Here is an 18,391-nt window from a genome sequence, read left to right on the forward strand (position 1 = left end):
CATTAAAGATTGGATGCAAGACCAAGAACCTCTTGTAGGAATGTGTAATCATAAAGGATTGATGCATTCATCAGCAAGCTCATCATAGATTTGCATACCCTGATGAAGAATCTTCTTTGCTTTGTGCTATGATCAGCAAAATGAGAGAGAAAGGTTAAAGTTTTGGTATCCATTTCAGGGACTGTGAGATGGCCTTGTCTTGAATACAGCTATAAGATACCCAGTTTTTGGGCTTTGTCTGCCATACAAGTTCTCTTTCAAGGCTCCTCTTTACTGTTCCCCATCTGAAGAGAGTCTTGTTTCATAGCTTGTCTTATTCATCTGTTGTTAAAATGCAAGCATGAGCTTGTACTGAGGAGAGATGATTTCAGGGTAATTTCCACCCTCTCTGTGTGATCTGAGGTCTTCATGTCCATTCTGGATCTGTTGGTGCAGGACTCTGGTTCTGGCCTCTCATGGTCAGCACCCTTTTCCTGGTGCCCTGTGCTGACCAAGCCTTGCTCTTACAGCTGAGATATGTCCCTTGGTTAAAAGGTGCCAGGTTGTAGCTCAAATTGAACTTACCTGGCTGTTGGGACCACATTTTCTGCCTCAAAAGTGTTCTCCCCTGTCTGGCTGGCTGTACTGATAATACTACGCATGGAATGAGGGAGTCCTGTTTCCTTATCTGACTGCTGAGTTTGGTGTGTGTGTCTTTGGCTCATTATTCTCCAGAGCTGTGGTATTCTTGTACTCTGCCCTTCTGGAATACTCAAAGGAACTTCTGTGGAACACCAGCACCAGCTTGAGTATATTTAGTTTCCTGAGTATATTTAGTTTCCATTTATGTAGGAAAGTTAGCAGAATTAGGGCTGCGTAGTGGTGCAGACAACTATTTCAGAAATAAAATTCATGTCAGCAGGGTCCTGCCTTGGTTTTGATTTATTTATGTGGTTAGAAATGTGGGCTAAAATTTCTGGTCTTTTGCGTTGATCTTTCTAGTATGATAAAGGAAGGGAAAATTGTAAATGATGAGCACAGGGATGGTGGCTCCTGTGGCCTGTGAAACACCTCTCATATCTCATCTTTTCTCTGTACCCTCAAGACCTTTCAAATTCAACATCCAGATTTCACAGTGCCTAGGCAGGGTGGTGGTGTCAAACAGTGCCAGATCAGCAAGTGGCAGCAGAGTCCTGCCTCAGACAGGAATAACCCCAGGCAGCAGCACGTGCTGGTGGCCAACCGTGCTGGTGGAGCTTGGCAGAAAAACCCTGGGAATTGGGTGACCCTGGGCCAGCACAGACACGTCACAAAGGAGGCAAACACAGACACATGTCACAAACCAGGCAAACACAGACACATGTCTCAAATGAGGCAAGCACCGAGACACGTCACAAAGGAGGCAAGCACACACGTCACAAACAAGGCAAGCACAGACACACATCACAAAGGAGGCAAGCACAGACATATGTCACAAACCAGGCAAACACAGACACACGTCACAAAGGAGGCAAGCACAGATACATGTCACAAACCAGGCAAACACAGACACATGTCACAAAGGAGGCAAGCACAGACACACGTCACAAAGGAGCCTCATGGACTATGCTGGGAAGGAAGCTGTTAGCAGATTGATGGAGGTGATTTTCCCCCTCAGCCCAGCTTTGGTGAAGCCACATGTGAATTTTTGTGTCTGTTGCTGGGCTGCCTCTCCAGCAGAAGACATGGACTTACTGAAAAAGTCCATGGAAAGTCCATGGAGATGATTGAAGGTTTGGAGCATCTTTCATAAATGGAGAGGCTGAGACAGTTGGAATGCTCAGCTTGGAGGACAGCAGGTTTGAGAGATGTCTTTCCACTGTGTAAAAATACACTCTGGAATGAGTAAAGGTGGCAGGCATTCTTCTCAGTGGTGTCCAGACAAAGGACAAATGGCCCTGGACACAAACTAAAGTAACTGTAAATTATGTTTAATCAAAGAAAACAATTATTTTGCTATGAGGATGGTAAAACACTGGAGGAGGTTACTTAGGTTGTGGAGTCTTGGAGACTCTTTAACCTGACTGGACACGGCCCAGAGAAATCTTCTGTTGTTGCCCCTGCTTTGATTAGGGCAGTTTGACTAAACCCAAGAGGTCCATTCCCACTTCCAGTACTCTGTGATTCTGGGAGTTGAGATTTTTCAGAGTTCGCTATTTAATTCTAAAGATCTTTTCTTCTAAAGATCACTGCATATTTGTATTTATACAAGCATATACACTGGTTGCATCATAAAAATATTATTTCAGGAACTGCATGAAGTTAATAAAGCTCCTTGAATTTGGAAGCCTTTTGCACTGTAATTGTGTTGCACCATCCTTTTTGTTTCTAGACACAATGTCCATAATATCATATGTACTTAGATCTGTAATGCTGAGCTGTAATTTAACTGTGCTATAGCAGTTTGTTTCAACTAGTTTTTAATGGTTTCTGTGTTAACTACTTTCATAAGTATGCAGAGTGCTCTCTCAGCAGGCTCTTCTCCATTACTTTACCTGTTGTGTTACGAGCTCAGGCACAGACCTGTTCTCTATCCTGGTTTAGAGGGATTTATACATACACCTTAATTAATGTTGAGGATTTCTGAGTACCACTTTTGTCTGAAGTGCCCTGATTAACTCTCTTTTAGACAGCCAAAGAAAACTGTCAGGGTTTTCATACCCTACTAAAGAAATAGGAGAAATAAGCCTTTTAAATCCTGGCATATTTGTTACATAGGAATGGTAGATAAGTATGACCATATTAATAAAATATACAGTTTTCTGTCTTGCAAAGTAATTTAGACCTTGAGACAGCTGTTTCATTTAAAACATTCATGCACTCAGATGCAGAACTGAGAGGAAAGAGAAGTAGAGAGTTATCACTATAATCTGCAGAAGAGTTTCTTAGGTTTCATGTACTTTACAGGAGGATTACAGATCATCTTCAGTGTAAATTGTGGCTAAATGGACACAGTGTATTGTCAGGCTGGGCTTCAGGTTCAGGAAAGACTTCAGCAGCATGCTTTGTTCTGTGTTGACATGGTGTCCATTGGAAGAGAAATTATGACAAGTGTTTTAAACTCTCAATTTAAATTCAGGGGGATTTAAAACCATATTTTTCTGTCTAGGTACACAGACCAGGAGTGTTTAGTATTGCTGTTTGGTAAGCTGCTGCAGATATTGTGTTCTTCAGTGCTGTCAATCAACAATGGTCTGTAAGGAAACATCAGCACTTCTCTCACAGTTACTTTTTTTGTCTTTCAAAATAAAAAGTTCAGAAGTTTTTATAGACTAGTGACTACTTACTGCAGAAGTACAACTGTCATTGAGTATGTATGGAACAGTGCATAGAAAATGGCTCTATGCTTCCTTTTCTCACACTTGAGAATTATCACCAGTGTATATAGGCAATTAATGTGTTATCATCAAGTGCTATGATTAGTTTTGTGGCCTTAAATTCAGAAGGTATGCTCTATGTAGTATTTAGTAACTGCTGTGTTTTGGAAGCAGAAAATTTTGAAACTACAGTATTCACAGTCAAATGTGATGTGATTAGACACAACACATTCAGTAAATCTTAATATTCCAACTCCACCAAATAACAAATTTGTAGGCTTGCCAGTTGGGCTATATTAGTTTCCTAATATAGAGGAATATATTAGGAATGGAGAGGAATAAGGCACATGGAAAAGGGCTGGCTGCTTTTTCTTTTTTTTTCCTAGGGACCAGGGACAAACTTCTAACCTTGTTGGGCTGCTTGCTAAACCTAATGTTCCAACATTTGAGTTCTTCAAATTCAAGCTGTGGTTGGACCTAGTTTAAAGAACAGGCAAATGTTATATGCATTTGTCTGGTCCATAGGCCTGACATATGGGATGTGTTAAACTGAGATCCAAGTGCAAGGATGATATCACCAGCACAGAAGAATAATATCAATGTCAGAAGCATGGACTAGTGAGTTGCTGAATTTTGGAGCTGGACATTGCCTCACGTCCCTTATTTTTTTTAACCCTTTAAAATAAAAGATGTGACATTTTGCTAATGTAGATTTACACTGCCCTTGTCCTCAGTGGTGCTTCTGCCCAGCATGGTGCTGTCAGTCGCTGTGGAGGACTTGCTGTTCTCTGTCATTCATGCCTTATTCACAAGGTATTTTTCACTCACTGCTGGCACCAAGCTTCTTGCTTTTTGTGCTTTGTTACCCCATGAACGAGTCTTCTGTTCATACTGTATTATTATTATTATTCACCTCTACTTGAACTGTCTTCCTCTCCTTCCACATATATTATTTGACTTTCCACTGTGACAGGGAGTAAGAAAGGAAACGACATATTGCAGACTCAGGAAGAATTATAGTCTTAACTTCTAGCAGAAGAAGTGTGTGTTTTGGCTCTTGGAAATGAGAACAGAGTTTCATACTAAGGGGAGGCAAAATATCAAATGTGTTTCTGTAAAACATATCATAACTGCATGCAAATTGCACTGGTTTGTCTAAAGCATGGAGTCCTCCCATGTGAAGTGCCTGTATTTGCAGCTTCTCCCTTTGCCTTTCAAGGAACTTTCAAAGAGTAGTAGTATTAACTCCAGGAGTCAAAATTCCCTTCTCTAGATTAAAAATTATAGTTTTGTATTTCTGTGTGGGTAAGGCTTGCAGGTTTTTTGGTCGAACTTCTGTTTTTACCATTGCTCACTTGCTCACAACGTGTGTGTGGAAGAGTAGCCACAGCAGGGAATGCAGCCCTGGAGGGGTGGTCAGTGTTTCCAGGAGCTGTCAAGGCTGCTGTGCTCTGTGCAGCCCCCACACTGTCAGAGCTTCTCTCAGGTCTCTCTCTGGCCTCCATTCCCTTCAGCGGGATGACTCAAGGGTCCTGTCTTGCAGGCTCCAATAACACTCCCTCTATCCCAGAAAAATCTATCTGGATCTTTCTTTCAGCGTTGCCATCACTGGCTTCACTCTCAGACAGTTTTGGCATGGTTTTGAGAGTGGTGTAACACTTGCATATTGGAAGTGCCAGCAAACCACCTTCTGTGTCTAGGGGCTTGAGGAATCAAAATCAGAAAAATTCATTTGGCAGATACAAAGCTCTTTCAATGCTGGCTCTTTGAAAAATTTCCCTGAAACCAAGGAACCAAAATTCTTCATGGTGATTTGATTTGTAGTGATAATGAAGCAGTTTTGTGCAAATATCTTACCCTAAAACATGGTTGGTGGTCCTTTACTGTATATTGGTGCCTTTGAAAGCGAAATTTTGAGGCTGTGCCTTCTCTGAAAAGCAGAAATAAGAAGACAGGGTCCCTTCCTCCTCAGCTTTCTGGCAGAGTGGCAAGTTCCTTCTGCCAAGTAGTGCTCGGAATATTGTAAATTTGTTACAGAAAGTGCATTAATATTTTACTTTCTCCCCCATAAAAATTCTCCTCCAACTGTAAGTGAAGCAACTGAAGACAGTTGCTGGTACAAAATATACAGGTTGTTATTCTGACTTTACAATTTGTGCAATTCTGTTATTTTTGCTTACCTAAAGATCACAGGCTCTGTTATTGTTTGTTGTGGAATGCAGCACTTGAATCAGAATTATGGATTCTATATAACATTAGGAAACATGATATAAAATTTGGTAACAAGTCTCTACTGTCCTACGTTTGAAATTGGTGAGTATTGTATAATTCAGAGGGAAGTGGGAACTTCTCTCTCACTACTCTTTTCTTGATGACCAAATGAAAGGCAAATAAGCACACTATTGAACCTTGTAGTAGACTAAAACACTGAGTGTTTAAAGCTTTATTCTATGGAATGACATGCTGTCATCCTCCTTTAAGAAAAGTTGTTGGGAAAATTGCCTATTAAAGTTGTGTATGTACTTGACATGTTCAAAATTACCCTCAAACCATACAGGAATTCATGACCATGTATGACTGTATGGAAAGATTATTGAAAAAGACATTTGCAAGAACTGGCAATGGAAACTGGCTAAGCACAGTGGGGTGCAGAAATTATTTGCTACACACAGTGTCTTTCAGACTAAATTTATTAACTAGGATGTCATGGTGTTTGTATTCCTATCAGGTTTTAAAGATTCTATCACCGTATTGTTCTGTTTAATATCTCACTGTTGTTTATTCCCTTTTAGGGAACTTTCTACAATTCTATTAAGTACAACAAGGAGAAAGCATAAGCAAAATAGTGGGTGTACAGAAGTAACAAAACCTAAATGTTTTATGCAGAAAAGATGCAACAAGTATCTGCTACCTACGAAGAATGAAACAAATTTTCACACTGTGACCTTGCAGTACAATCTTGGATCAAACCACACAAGTTTCTTTAACAAAAAATAATTGGATTATACTATTTGCATTGATCTGATGATGTGGAAATAAAACATTGAAAGGAATGTTGTTATTGTTTTCTTTATTCTTTGGATTTTGCTTCACTGAATGGATTTACTAAAACTGATAAAATCTTTCACTACAAAGTCATCACTACAGGATTAAAGAAGCCTTATAGGCAAAAGTTGTTGACATGAAATGATATGAAATATTACCAAGGATAATAACTGGGTTTCATACTCAGCAAAAGATTTTAGAAGTAGAGAAGGAAAATAGAACCACACAAATCCTGTTATCCTCATTGGGCTGTATGACTGAACTGCTGGGATAGCACTGAAAGGTACATCTGTGCTATTGTACAGCTGCTTGGATGTGAATCAGGGGTCCTGGGCTTTCATTCTTACTGGTGTCAAGTAGCATTTTACTTTGCCAGTAGTTCTTTTGAAGCTTGCAGTGCTAGTCATGGCCAGGGTGAGAATGGCACAATTGAACTTGTTAATGGAAGACAGATACTGCAAGCGATGCAGACTGATGAACAGGAAGTTTATTTGGCAAAGATATTTGAAACATTAATTTTGCCATGACTAGTAGATTCCTATTAAATCACAAAACAGATTCCAGTCCAACTGAAATCAAGGGAAGTTTTTCTGTTGACTTCAGTGACATAAAGATTTGGACCTCTTTTGGAATTGTGTTCCAATTTAAGATCATTTTTCTGATGCTTACTAAACGTCCCTCAGTGTCAATACATTAAAACCTGTTGCCAATTCAAATAGTGTTGTCTTGTACTGTAAAAGCTAAAATAAAATATTTGCTTTGGCATCGTTGTAAGTGGAATTTTTGTCATGTGCTTAGAACTTATTTTGCACTGCTAGCTGCACGTAGGAAATGTTCCCTGTTCTTCTAAAAATATTTGTAGTACACGTTTAAGACATTAACTGTAACTTTATGGATTGGGTTTAATGCTCAGTGGATTTACACTACAGTATGAATCTAACCCTTAATTATTACCAATGGAATTCCTTCTGCACATCAGATTGGTTTTGCCTGTGAGATTATAGTTTTGTATTTAATGAAAAGAGTGTCATTAATAATATATTGTGAAAGTTTAAAGTTGCTAACCATGTGTTTTATTTTCTCTGTGTATCAGGAGAATTTCTTGGGAGCTAATGCAAACACCTTTTGGATAATTTCTCACTGACTTACTTCTTTTATTTGCTGAACATCTCTGCTCAAATCAGTTTATTTCTGGCAGTGTACTTGGTGATTCCTGTTAGCACCATGTTGAACTGTTGGTATTCTTTGTGAAATAACTTGTACAGTGAATCCTGACAAAAATGATGATAAAAACTGGGCTGCAGTTTAATTCACTAATCTGTATTTGTTTTTTACTGTATTGAGGGTCATGATTTTCATCCCTAAATAGTTTGTGATGCATCACATCTGTTCTACTAAACCTGCTTTGCTTTGTCTTTCCTACTTCTCTCCTTATTCTATAGCCAGTCTGGTAGGGAGTTTGTACTTTGAACAGAAGCTCTCATTTCTTATACCTGTGTAACATCATTCCTTTGTTTCCCTCCCTACAATATGAGCCCGCTGTTTCAGCAACTTTAATTTTACAGTCACACATCCACTTCTGTGGACTATGGCAGTTCTGTCTGAGGTTCTGAAAATCTTTTCCATTCCCTTTCTTCTCTTCTTGGCATTTTCTGAAACTGACTGTGGCACTTCTGTTTAGGCTTCTCAGTAGCTCATAGTGCAATTTGTGTCAAATCTCTACTTCCCTTCCTTTGACTTTCCCACTGGTTAGTTCAGCCTTAGAGATCACTAATATGTACTTCTGCTAATTCTCATCAGATCTTTTCTGTTGTTTAGTTTGGTTTTCTTTTAACGGTCTCATATTTTTCTGTATATCTGTATGACTAAAGCTTCATTCTCATGCCTGTCTCATAGAGACTGAATCTAAGGTCTTTGCAATTTACCTCTGCTGTATTGAGTGTCTCCTACTTAGGTTTAATACAGCATATTCAATTGGCCTTCAGTTTTCCTCAGCTCCCAGGAGCAGGAGTGAGATTCACTTCTGCATTTACAAGTCTACAGTGGTGCCTAGTGGTTTTCTATGGGGCTTTTGAGATGTATAGAAACACCTGGTTTTTTCCACTGACTGTGAAAAGAGCCTTGATAATTGTTTTATATGTCTGCATCTCTAGGTAGCTCTCTCTGCACTGTCTGTGCCTAAGGCTACATGTCATGCACTTTGTATGGGAACTGAAATTGTATATGTGCATTGGGAATGAAAACCAACTCTTGGTTTGGTTGTGCTATATGACAGCTAATTTTTTCTTTCTCAAGTATTTTTAGAAGAAAGGTTTCTTTTCATAGGCCTCCAAAAAGTAATTTTGAACACTTTAATGAGAGAACTGAAGTAGATAATGGCCAGACTATTCTATAACTGAAGTTAGAACAGGCATGTTTAGTCATTTTGCTTTTTCTATGGAAGAAAGCTTTAATTACCAAGCTTGGTGTGAGGAGGAAGGCATATATTTATTGGATTACAATTTTATTGTTGAATTAATAATATTGATTTAATTTTAATGATTTACAGGAAGCCTGTTTACCTGTAAAACTCCAGCCATTGCAGATATTGTGATCCTAGTAGATGGTTCTTGGAGTATTGGCAGATTCAATTTCAGGCTCGTTCGACTGTTCCTGGAAAACCTGGTTTCTGCTTTCAATGTGGGATCTGAGAAAACAAGAGTAGGTAAGATGCCACACTTTTACACAATATTTCTCCAGCAACATAAAGATGTTATCATTTCAGGCTAGTTAACAGCTTAATGCTACTCTTTTTTGCAAGACTCATCCTCATCTAGCACTAGCACTTCTATCATCACAGTAATGCTGCTGGAATGTTTATAGTATTAATTCTTCAGGGTTTACTGTGATCCTCAACTTAGTTAACTCTAATGCAATGTCAGTGAAAAAATAAAAACTGTGGAAATAGTCTCACTGAATTCAGTCAGCATTAGCCTCAAACACTTGCAGTTTAATTTTTGCAGGCAGAATGTGCCAATGGATGGCTTTTCTTGTGCTTTAAACTGGCTGAAATGTTATATTTTTGATCTGATACTGTTCAACAGTACATTAAGTAAAATTGTTCTTCTAAATAATTTTTGCAATGTTAATAACTCTGAAAAAAATTTGTATTTCTTTGCTTTTCATTTAATTAGCACTTGAGTAAAAGGCTTTGAAAGTTAATTGAAGAGTTATCACCCAGAACAACTTCATGCTACTTTTTGTTGTCAACCAATGCAGTTTTTCTAGTCTGGTAGTAAAGCAACTTGCAGTAAGCTAATTGGTAAGGTACTGGAAACCAAGTACATAAAGTCTATGTACTTGAAAAAAACCCCACTTTATTGTCTGATGGTTTGCCTTCATTTGTTTCTTTAGGTCTTGCACAGTACAGTGGGGATCCCCGAATTGAGTGGCACTTGAATGCCTACGGCACAAAGGATGCTGTTTTGGATGCGGTCCGTAACCTGCCGTACAAGGGAGGGAATACATTGACAGGTACTGTCTCTGCTTTGGCTTTTGCCTTGTATTAAAAAGCATATTCTGCTGCACAGCCCAAGAAGTGTCAGTGCTTCATAGGGAGGGTGGAAAGGATAGGGGTTCTGCAGCTTGCCAAGGGCTTTATCCAGTGTCAGTCAAGCCTTTTCTGAAGTGCTTGTCCATTGGATTCAGGGGGAATCAGGACAGGGTCTCATAAAACAAAGTTACCTCTGTGCTGGAAGTAAAACCTTTTACCTGCCGGGAAGAAAATGCAAAATCCATTTATAATGTTCATGCACAGAGCTTTATTCTGGAGAAGGAAAGAATGTTGTTTCAATATTTGACAACTGGTAATACTAACTTTACAAATGACCACCCAGGGCTTTTAGATTTTCATTGACCTTTTAGCAGTCAGAGCACTGAAGCCCCAGAGACACTTAGTGATGGATAAAGGGGGGATGCCTGACAATCTGGGAAAAATATAGTCTCTGAATACAATTCCAGTGTAATCACAGCAGCAGTTAGTAATGTTGGAATGATATACCCAAAGACCCAGACATGGCTTTAAGTAAATTACTGCCTTTTTTATTTTTTTTTTCTGGCGGGTAAGGAATAGGAAAAACAATAAGCAACAGTCTTTATTTTGGTAGAAGGAGTGATTGCAGTGGGACTAAGGACAGAAAACTCTAGTATGATTCTAGGAGTGGGAGTACTGGGTGGTAGGAAGCAGTAAATTATCCTGATTATTTTATAGAAATGTTACATGAAAATGAGTTAGAAATGTTAGTTGTGGGAGATTTAAAAGAGTTTTCAGATACAATCTCATTGTGATGTGTAAGTTTGTCCTGGAGCTGTTGTTCTAATTTCCTTTTAAATAATTAACATTTATTAAAATCAGATTTCCCCTTAGAGTAAATGAAGCTTTTTTTGGCTTGTAAGTTGGAAAAAAAAAAAAAAGACAAACAAAAGTAAGATTATCTGTAGCATGAGGATTTACTAACCTAGCCAGAGCATGTGTGTTCATATAAGCAATATAGGGAGAGGGAACTTCCTGTTCTAACTTGGTAGAGCTTGGTAGACCAGGAAAAAAAAGATGCCATATTTGCAGAAATATCAATTTAGGTTTTCATAGCCAGCTTAGAATACACTGATTGATCAAAGGCTGCTAAAAATAATTTTCAGCTTTGTGTACTTTAGGCCGCTGTTGGAATTTAATTTTTCGGTAAATAAATTCTTCTTTTATGCTTATTCTTCATCAGAATTTTTACACTGAGTAGAAAAACAAACACTGTGTTATTGCCAAAACGAATTGATGTTTTCATCTGTAAAGTCTTTTAAAATGTTTTCTTTTTTAGGTCTCGCCTTAACTTACATTTTGGAAAACAGCTTTAAGCCTGAAGCAGGTGCAAGACCTGGGGTATCTAAAATTGGGATATTGATTACTGATGGGAAGTCCCAAGATGATGTTATCCCTCCTGCTAAAAACCTACGAGATGCTGGCATTGAGCTGTTTGCTATTGGTGTGTATTCTGCCATATCCATGTACATGTCCCATTGTACTCTGGTCTATTTGTGTCTGTTGCTGGCTGTACTAAGGAAGTGTTCTTTTCTGCCTGTATTCATCATTAATCATATAATCACTAATTTGTATATTTTACAAGAATTGCTTATAGCATTGCTGTTATAACTGGAATTTAGCAGTATACATGGATGCTACATTTTCATGAGACAGCTGAAAGGATGCCACTTACACTGGCAGAAATTAATATCTTGCATTGACATCTTAAAAGCAGAGCAATTTGTAGTTGGTCATTGAAAAAAATAGAATTTTATGTTAGTAATTTTTTATCAATCCCTGTGTATGCAAGATTTTTTTCTTTTTCATTGCAAATATTGTCTTTATTTTCCTTTCCAATAAAAGGTGTAAAGAATGCAGATATAAATGAACTCAAAGAGATTGCCTCTGAGCCTGACAGCACCCATGTCTACAATGTGGCTGACTTTAACTTCATGCATACCATTGTGGAAGGTCTTACCAGAACAGTGTGCTCACGAGTAGAGGAGCAGGAAAAGGAAATCAAAGGTAATCAGAAATAAAATTTAATGTAATTTATGATGAACTTAGAGCTGCAAATCAAATACCTGCAGTTCTAGGCTGGCTTCTGGCACTAGACTCACGCTATATATTCTTTTGCTTCAGCTCTCAGGGAAGTTATCTTCCTAGCTATGTTTTATTCTTGTTAGATATCTCTGATCTTTTGCTCTCTGTTTATAGTAGAGGTAAATATTATGGTATTCGGTAGTACAAAAAAAAAAAAAAGTACATTCATTCTGCTGTAAGTATTTCCAAGTGGCGGGTAAGGAAATATTTTCGTAATACAGTTTTGGGGATGAATTAGTTTAACAGCTGCACATGGAATTGTTATTATCGTGCTGTGCTTTCCATCTCCTAACTTAATGTTTTTACTGTCTCATCAGTACTCAGGAGTTTCAACTATTTAGATTACTTTGTCCCTCCTCTTGATGGATTTTTTTCTCATTTTTAATTTAATACACAAAAAAATATATTTTGGTTTGCAAGAAAAGATGGCAGCAAAGAAAATTGTTCTTATATGAAAAAACCTCCTCTGACTACAATTATTTATATTTTAGCTTTTCTGAAGAAAATGGCTATGAAAAAGTGTTGCAATTTGCCAGAAATACAGTTCTACCTGAGGCCTTTCTTTCTGAAAGTTTTCAGTGGATTTTCTTTCTATTTATTGGTTTGTGATTCCTTAATAGCACAGAAATGCTGAGTTATTCTCTCTCTCTCTCTCATAATATATATGGATATATGGAATATAATATATATGTATACATTGAATATAATATATATTCAATATGATATATATATTTTCAATATATATATATAACATAGATATATTATCTATATATCAATAAGGAAGGCTCTCTTGAGCAGAAGACAATGGAAAAACCATGGATAGATGAGACATCTTTGTGGAAAATGATTGCCAGATAAGATCACTGTTCACTGTGTCTCTCCAGCAGGCTGACAGGCAGTATCAGTTTCCAACCTGCTGAGGAGCACAGGAGATCACAGCTGTATATGTACTTGTAGGTTTTTCATGACTGGCGGGAAAGCCACCTGAAAAAACCTCCAGGAGAATGGTCTGGAAATAGTGATGGGAAGAAGGTCAGGAAGGCTTAGTGTTGTATTTTTGTATTTTTCATATAAAGGTCTATTAAAGACCAGGGAGGTTTGGTCCCAGAGAAACTCCTTGTGCACTACTCATTATTATTCCTTTTTTTCCATTGAAAATAACCTAAATAAGTGTGCAATAGCCAATTATTTGATTTTCTGATGAGGAACAATATTTAGAGCTTCAGGATATATAACAAACCAAGCAATTATAATGCAAGAAGGGAATAAAAATGTGTGTTGTCTCCAACCTAGGAACAATTGCTTCTCTTGGGACTCCTTCGGATTTGGTCACATCGGAGGTGACAGCGAGAGGCTTCCGGGTCAGCTGGAGCCATGCACCAGGCAAAGTGGAAAAGTACAGGGTGGTGTACTACCCCACTCGAGGAGGACAGCCAGAAGAGGTAATAGGAGGAAAAGGTGCCCAGAAGTTTTTAAAGCAGCAGGGGCAACTAACCAGACAGGAAATCTGTGGTCCTCTTTTAAATGGACCCTGAAATTCCCCCTGAGGGCTCCAGAAAGGAGGTTGGTCACACTGGACGGTGACAAAGGTTAGGCAGTAGCCAGGCTACATGTCTCTTACACAATTTAAAGTAAATTAAGTGCTATGATAATAATCATCACTTTCAGGGGATGGGGTGAAATGCATGCATTTTTTCTTACACATATGTTTACTTTATGGAACAATTCTACTGACATCCTCTGCACCACTCTGTTTGCAAGAGCAGAAGAGGTAGGAGGTCATGGTAAGCCACATTTTCAGTTCTAAGAAAAAAGATATTCATAAAGGGAAGATTGCACATTTTGGGACATCTACAATTGGTCATTGAAAATTTGGAGGGAATTGTTTATTTGAATGGGACTTCAACATTTTGGAGATGGAAAAAATGCAGTGGAACAAGCTTTTGACTCCAGCTGACAACTTATCAAATTGAATGGAAATGTAGAAGAGCAAAAGGATTTAAGGTTATATTTTGTTTCCTTTTGCACTAGAAACCAGCTTAGGATGGATATGTATTGTTGGAATTTTGAAGTACTCTCTGTGTGTGTATATATGTAGTACTAAAGGAATATTTATGATGATAATATATCAAAAAGTGCCACGTACACTTCTTTAAACTGTATCCCATACACTTTATTCAGCTAAGCTTTACCTTTGTTCTGAATTGCTATTTATAGCAGATAAACATTTTGACTATGTATATGGTTACTGTTCCTTTCAGACACTTTACTGTGAATAAATGCAGCATGAACCGAACTTCAGTACAGTGCAAAAATTGCCTGAAAGAGAGATTGATTTGATGGTAATATAGTTTGTTTGCTTTATGCATATTTAGTTAAATTTTCTTTTAAACAGGTTGTGGTAGATGGAAGTGAATCAACAGCAGTTCTGAAAAACCTGATGTCTTTGACTGAGTACCAGGTAGCTGTGTTTGCCATCTACTCCAACGCTGCCAGTGAGGGCCTCCGTGGGACGGAAACCACACGTGAGTATCCATGGTGTGCTTGCTGCAGATTTGACTCTCTGCATTTAGTCAGACTGTGGAGGCATTAGTCTTTGTGAGAAATAAACACAGAAGGGAGAGGGAGTCTTTTTCAATTTACCTTATTGTAGAGTGTTTGCCTTAAATTAAATTTTGTTTTAATAATTCTGGGCTAAGCTCCTAAGTCCGAATGCTCTGTGGGTATTTAAATACTGAGAAAGGTTTTATCTCTGGGCTGAACTTGGAAGTCAGTTGTATTGAACCCTAAATTAGAACATTCCTATGTTTTGGGTGTGGAACCAAGTTTTACAAACTAGATTTGTAGCTGGAGATGATCTAATGAGTGGAAATTTAGGTGGGACCTGAAATACCTCCATGTGATTCCTGCCAGTGCCAAAGATTGCAAGGTAAGTTTCTTTCTCAATGATTTAATTATTTTCTGTCTGTAAAATGATGCCTTGGGATATTGTAAGACTTAATACATTTGCCGTTTAATGTATTTGTATACAAAGTGCAGGGATTTTTTTTTTTGTAAATATGAAAATATTAGGAATGGAAGTAAAGAGTAACTTCATAGTTCAGATTAGGAGACAAGAAGTCCATTTGTGGTATGTCAGTAACTGATATCTGCTGAAAGAACAGAGCAGCAGGGAACAAGGAATCTATAGGATTTCTATAGTGCTTTGCCACCTTCCTGACCCAAGTGATCAAGGAGTCAGCAAGAGAAGGTGCTTTGCTGCAGCTCATACATAGAAACAAAGAACTGATGGTGGAGAGGAAATCACATCCTACAAGCTCAGGAAAGGTCCCTGTGGCCAGTTGGTGACCAGCTGGCTGGAGGCTCGTGTGGATAATCAAGAAGTTGTAACAGAACTCAGACATCAAAAAGAAGTGTATAAGTGATGTATAAGAAGAGGCAAATGACCCAGGAGAAGTATTAAAGCTGCTGTCTGATCTTGCAGGGGTAAGTTTAGAAAAGCCAAGACCAGCCTGGAGCTGAATCTGGCAAGCAATGTGAAGAGGAAAACAAGTTTAACCTTATGCATTTCAAAAAAGGGAAGTGCAAAGTCCTGACCCTCATGAGTGACAGCCCCATGTGTCACTGCACCCTGAGGGGTGTCCAGCTGGAAGGGAGCTCTGCAGAGAAGGACCTGGGGGTCCTGGGAAACAACAAACTGACTGTGAACCAGCAGAGCACCCTGGTCACAAAGGAGGCCAAGAGCCTTCTGGATCGCATTAGAAAATGATTGCCAGCAGATTTAGGGATCTGATGATTCTTGCCCTGTGCTCTGCACTGATGAGGCCACACCTGGATGCCTGGGCTGGGTTCTCCCAACACAAGAGAGATGTGAACCTACTATAGTGACTTCAGTGAAGGGATGTAAAGATGATTAAGGGCTTGGCACATCTTTCATAAGAGTCTGGGACATCTGGACTGCCCAGCCTGGGGAAAAGAAGGCTCAGGTGATCTTGTCAATGTGTCAAAATCCCTGATGTGAGGAAGTGAAGAAGAGGAGTGAGCCACTTTTCTCAGTGGTGCTTATTATCAGAACAAGAGCCAATAGGCACAAATTAAAAGACCATGAAATGAAATTAAAACAGAAGAAAAGACAGTTTTATTGTAATGGTGGTAAAACACTAGAGTAAGTTGTCCAGAGAGGTTGTGAAGTCTGCATCTCTGGAGATATTTCAAGCCCAGCTGGACAAGGTTCTGAGCAACCTGCTTTATCTGAACCTGACTGAACAGGGAAGTTCATTAGACCAGATGACCTCAAGAGGTGCCTTTTATCTTTTGTGGTTCTTTGATTCTATGTCAGTGCTAATCTCCTCAATCTGAAAACAAAATAGAATCATATAAAATTATTTTAGACTTTTCTTTTAGTCTTAGTCCCCCAAAAAGTCATCTCCTGCCATGTTATACCCCATGAGGCAGTGTTAGGACCTGTTTGATTTATTGAAGCTTAGAGAACAGTCACAAACTGAGCCAACAGGATTGTTTTGTATTGCACCTGGTATTCCTTTGAAGTCACCCAGTCAAGTTCTGACAGAGCCCAGCCCTGCTGGCTTTCAGAGATTTGATCAGATCACACCCCAAGGTCATGCAGCATCAAGTATTTTATACAGCTGTCTTTGATAGTGTGTTGGAAGCAATAGTGTCAATCACTCCACATGCTAAAAATACCTGCAGTTTTAAAGTGGTTTTTTACTATTCTTATGGAGAATTATGGAAAATTGTAGTTTACATTCCTGCCTGTGTGAGAGATACTTACAGATTAAAATAGTCACTAATTGCATTTGTTTATAAAGAACATTGGAAATAGTTTACAGGTATGTGAAATCTAAACAGATGCATAATGTACAGATAAGTAAAAAGTTTTGTGATTTCATAGTCACTTCTAAATTGAAATAAATATGAAATTCATTCACATATTAATTTGCCAAAAAGATGTTTTTACCTGGTTTAGTCTATTCCAGCTGGTTTAGTTTATTTCAGCTGGTTTTAGTTGGTTTAATTTATCCCTATGTTACCTGAGTATTAGGATAGTCTGGTAACTGTCCAAGATTCAAACCAGCATTATCTACTCAATATTTATATTTGAGATTCTGAGCTCTTTGGCTGAAAATTCCACTAGAAAACACCATTTTATTTCCAGTCTTCTCTTTGTCAGGTTTTATATGTATTGTCAGAGTATCTGCAGGTTCCTGTTGAGAGTGAAAATACAAGCCATAAGTTATAGTCGGAGGACACTTTTCCTATAGGTTTTTTAGAATCAAAATAAGGGGAAGAACAGGTGATGGGTACTCTCACTGTGACTCTGGGCAGTTGGAATAGGAATGAGACAATGTGGTGCAAGGTGACTTCAGGATATCTCAACATGTAATTCCTTGCTGTGGGTATCAGAAGTGTCAGTGGAGCTCTGAGTAAGGAGAATGAAGTACATTTGAACATGTTCATGGGTAGTTTCTCCCTGTAATTAGAGAAATTGTGAGAATTCATGGGAATGAAAATCAATACAAGAACAAGGGTTTAAATTGGATGGAGGTAGATTGAAAAAGGTTTGGAGGGTAGGGGGGTAACCTGGAAGTGGAAACCTCAAGAGAAGCCTGGGTTGAAGTTTTGGCACTGTTTACAGACATGAATGACAAACTGAGTGAACAGCCTCAATGAATGAGAAAGGATGAGGCTGCCTGGGTTCTGTTAGAGCTCTGTTAGATCTTGCTGAACATAATGTAGAGATGTACTTGGAGATTACCAGCTTGACAAGGTGCAGCTTCTGCTTGGACCAGGAGTCCAGACAAGCTCTGTGACTGAAATTAGAATTCGTGCCTGAAAATTTGTGTGCAGGTCAGATTCTTCAGAATTTCAAATAGGAAAGATTTTGTATCAGTTAGCAATTGCCTTCTCTTTTTTTCAGGCCATTCCAGTAATTTTGGGGATTATTGTCAATGTATAAATTTCAAAGGAGAAGTTCCTTCATATCTCTCTATATTCATGCCTGAATATTTCTCCATATTAATGCCTGAATATTTTGGTGGGATTTTTCAGTGGTGTACCAGCAGTGGAGAGGCCATGAGATATTATTCTGTGAGAGGAATAAAGTGAGGACAACCAGGAAAGTGCAAAATACTACTCTAAAGAGTTACAGAAATGGAAATAAACATTTGGAAACGCAGACTGGTACTGTGTTCTGGTATCAGAGCTTTAAATTTCCAAATAAATTTCCTAATATTGTTTGAATTTTACTCAACCTACTCTCACTCTCCAGGGTAGCATTTGCCATGGTTTGCAATGGATGACCTTACCCATATTTGCATAATCCCACTGATACAGG

At 38.5% G+C, this 18,391-nt stretch overlaps 1 protein-coding gene across 6 annotated transcripts in view; it reads left to right on the forward strand.

The window, feature by feature from the left end:
• COL14A1 (collagen type XIV alpha 1 chain) overlaps positions 1-18,391 on the forward strand; it is a 115,059-nt gene that overhangs the window by 27,272 nt on the left and 69,396 nt on the right. For all 6 annotated transcript variants that reach the window (XR_010349746.1, XM_064395722.1, XM_064395693.1 and 3 more), the window contains 6 exons: positions 8,929-9,084; positions 9,774-9,893; positions 11,231-11,395; positions 11,797-11,958; positions 13,330-13,478; positions 14,432-14,561. Coding sequence is in view for 5 of the 6 variants with exons in the window: in XM_064395722.1 (XP_064251792.1) it covers positions 8,929-9,084; positions 9,774-9,893; positions 11,231-11,395; positions 11,797-11,958; positions 13,330-13,478; positions 14,432-14,561 (882 nt within the window). In the remaining variant the exon portion in view is untranslated. The remainder of the gene's footprint in view (positions 1-8,928; positions 9,085-9,773; positions 9,894-11,230; positions 11,396-11,796; positions 11,959-13,329; positions 13,479-14,431; positions 14,562-18,391) is intronic.

Source organism: Passer domesticus, chromosome 1, assembly GCF_036417665.1.
Source record: "Passer domesticus isolate bPasDom1 chromosome 1, bPasDom1.hap1, whole genome shotgun sequence".
NCBI lineage: Eukaryota > Metazoa > Chordata > Aves > Passeriformes > Passeridae > Passer > Passer domesticus.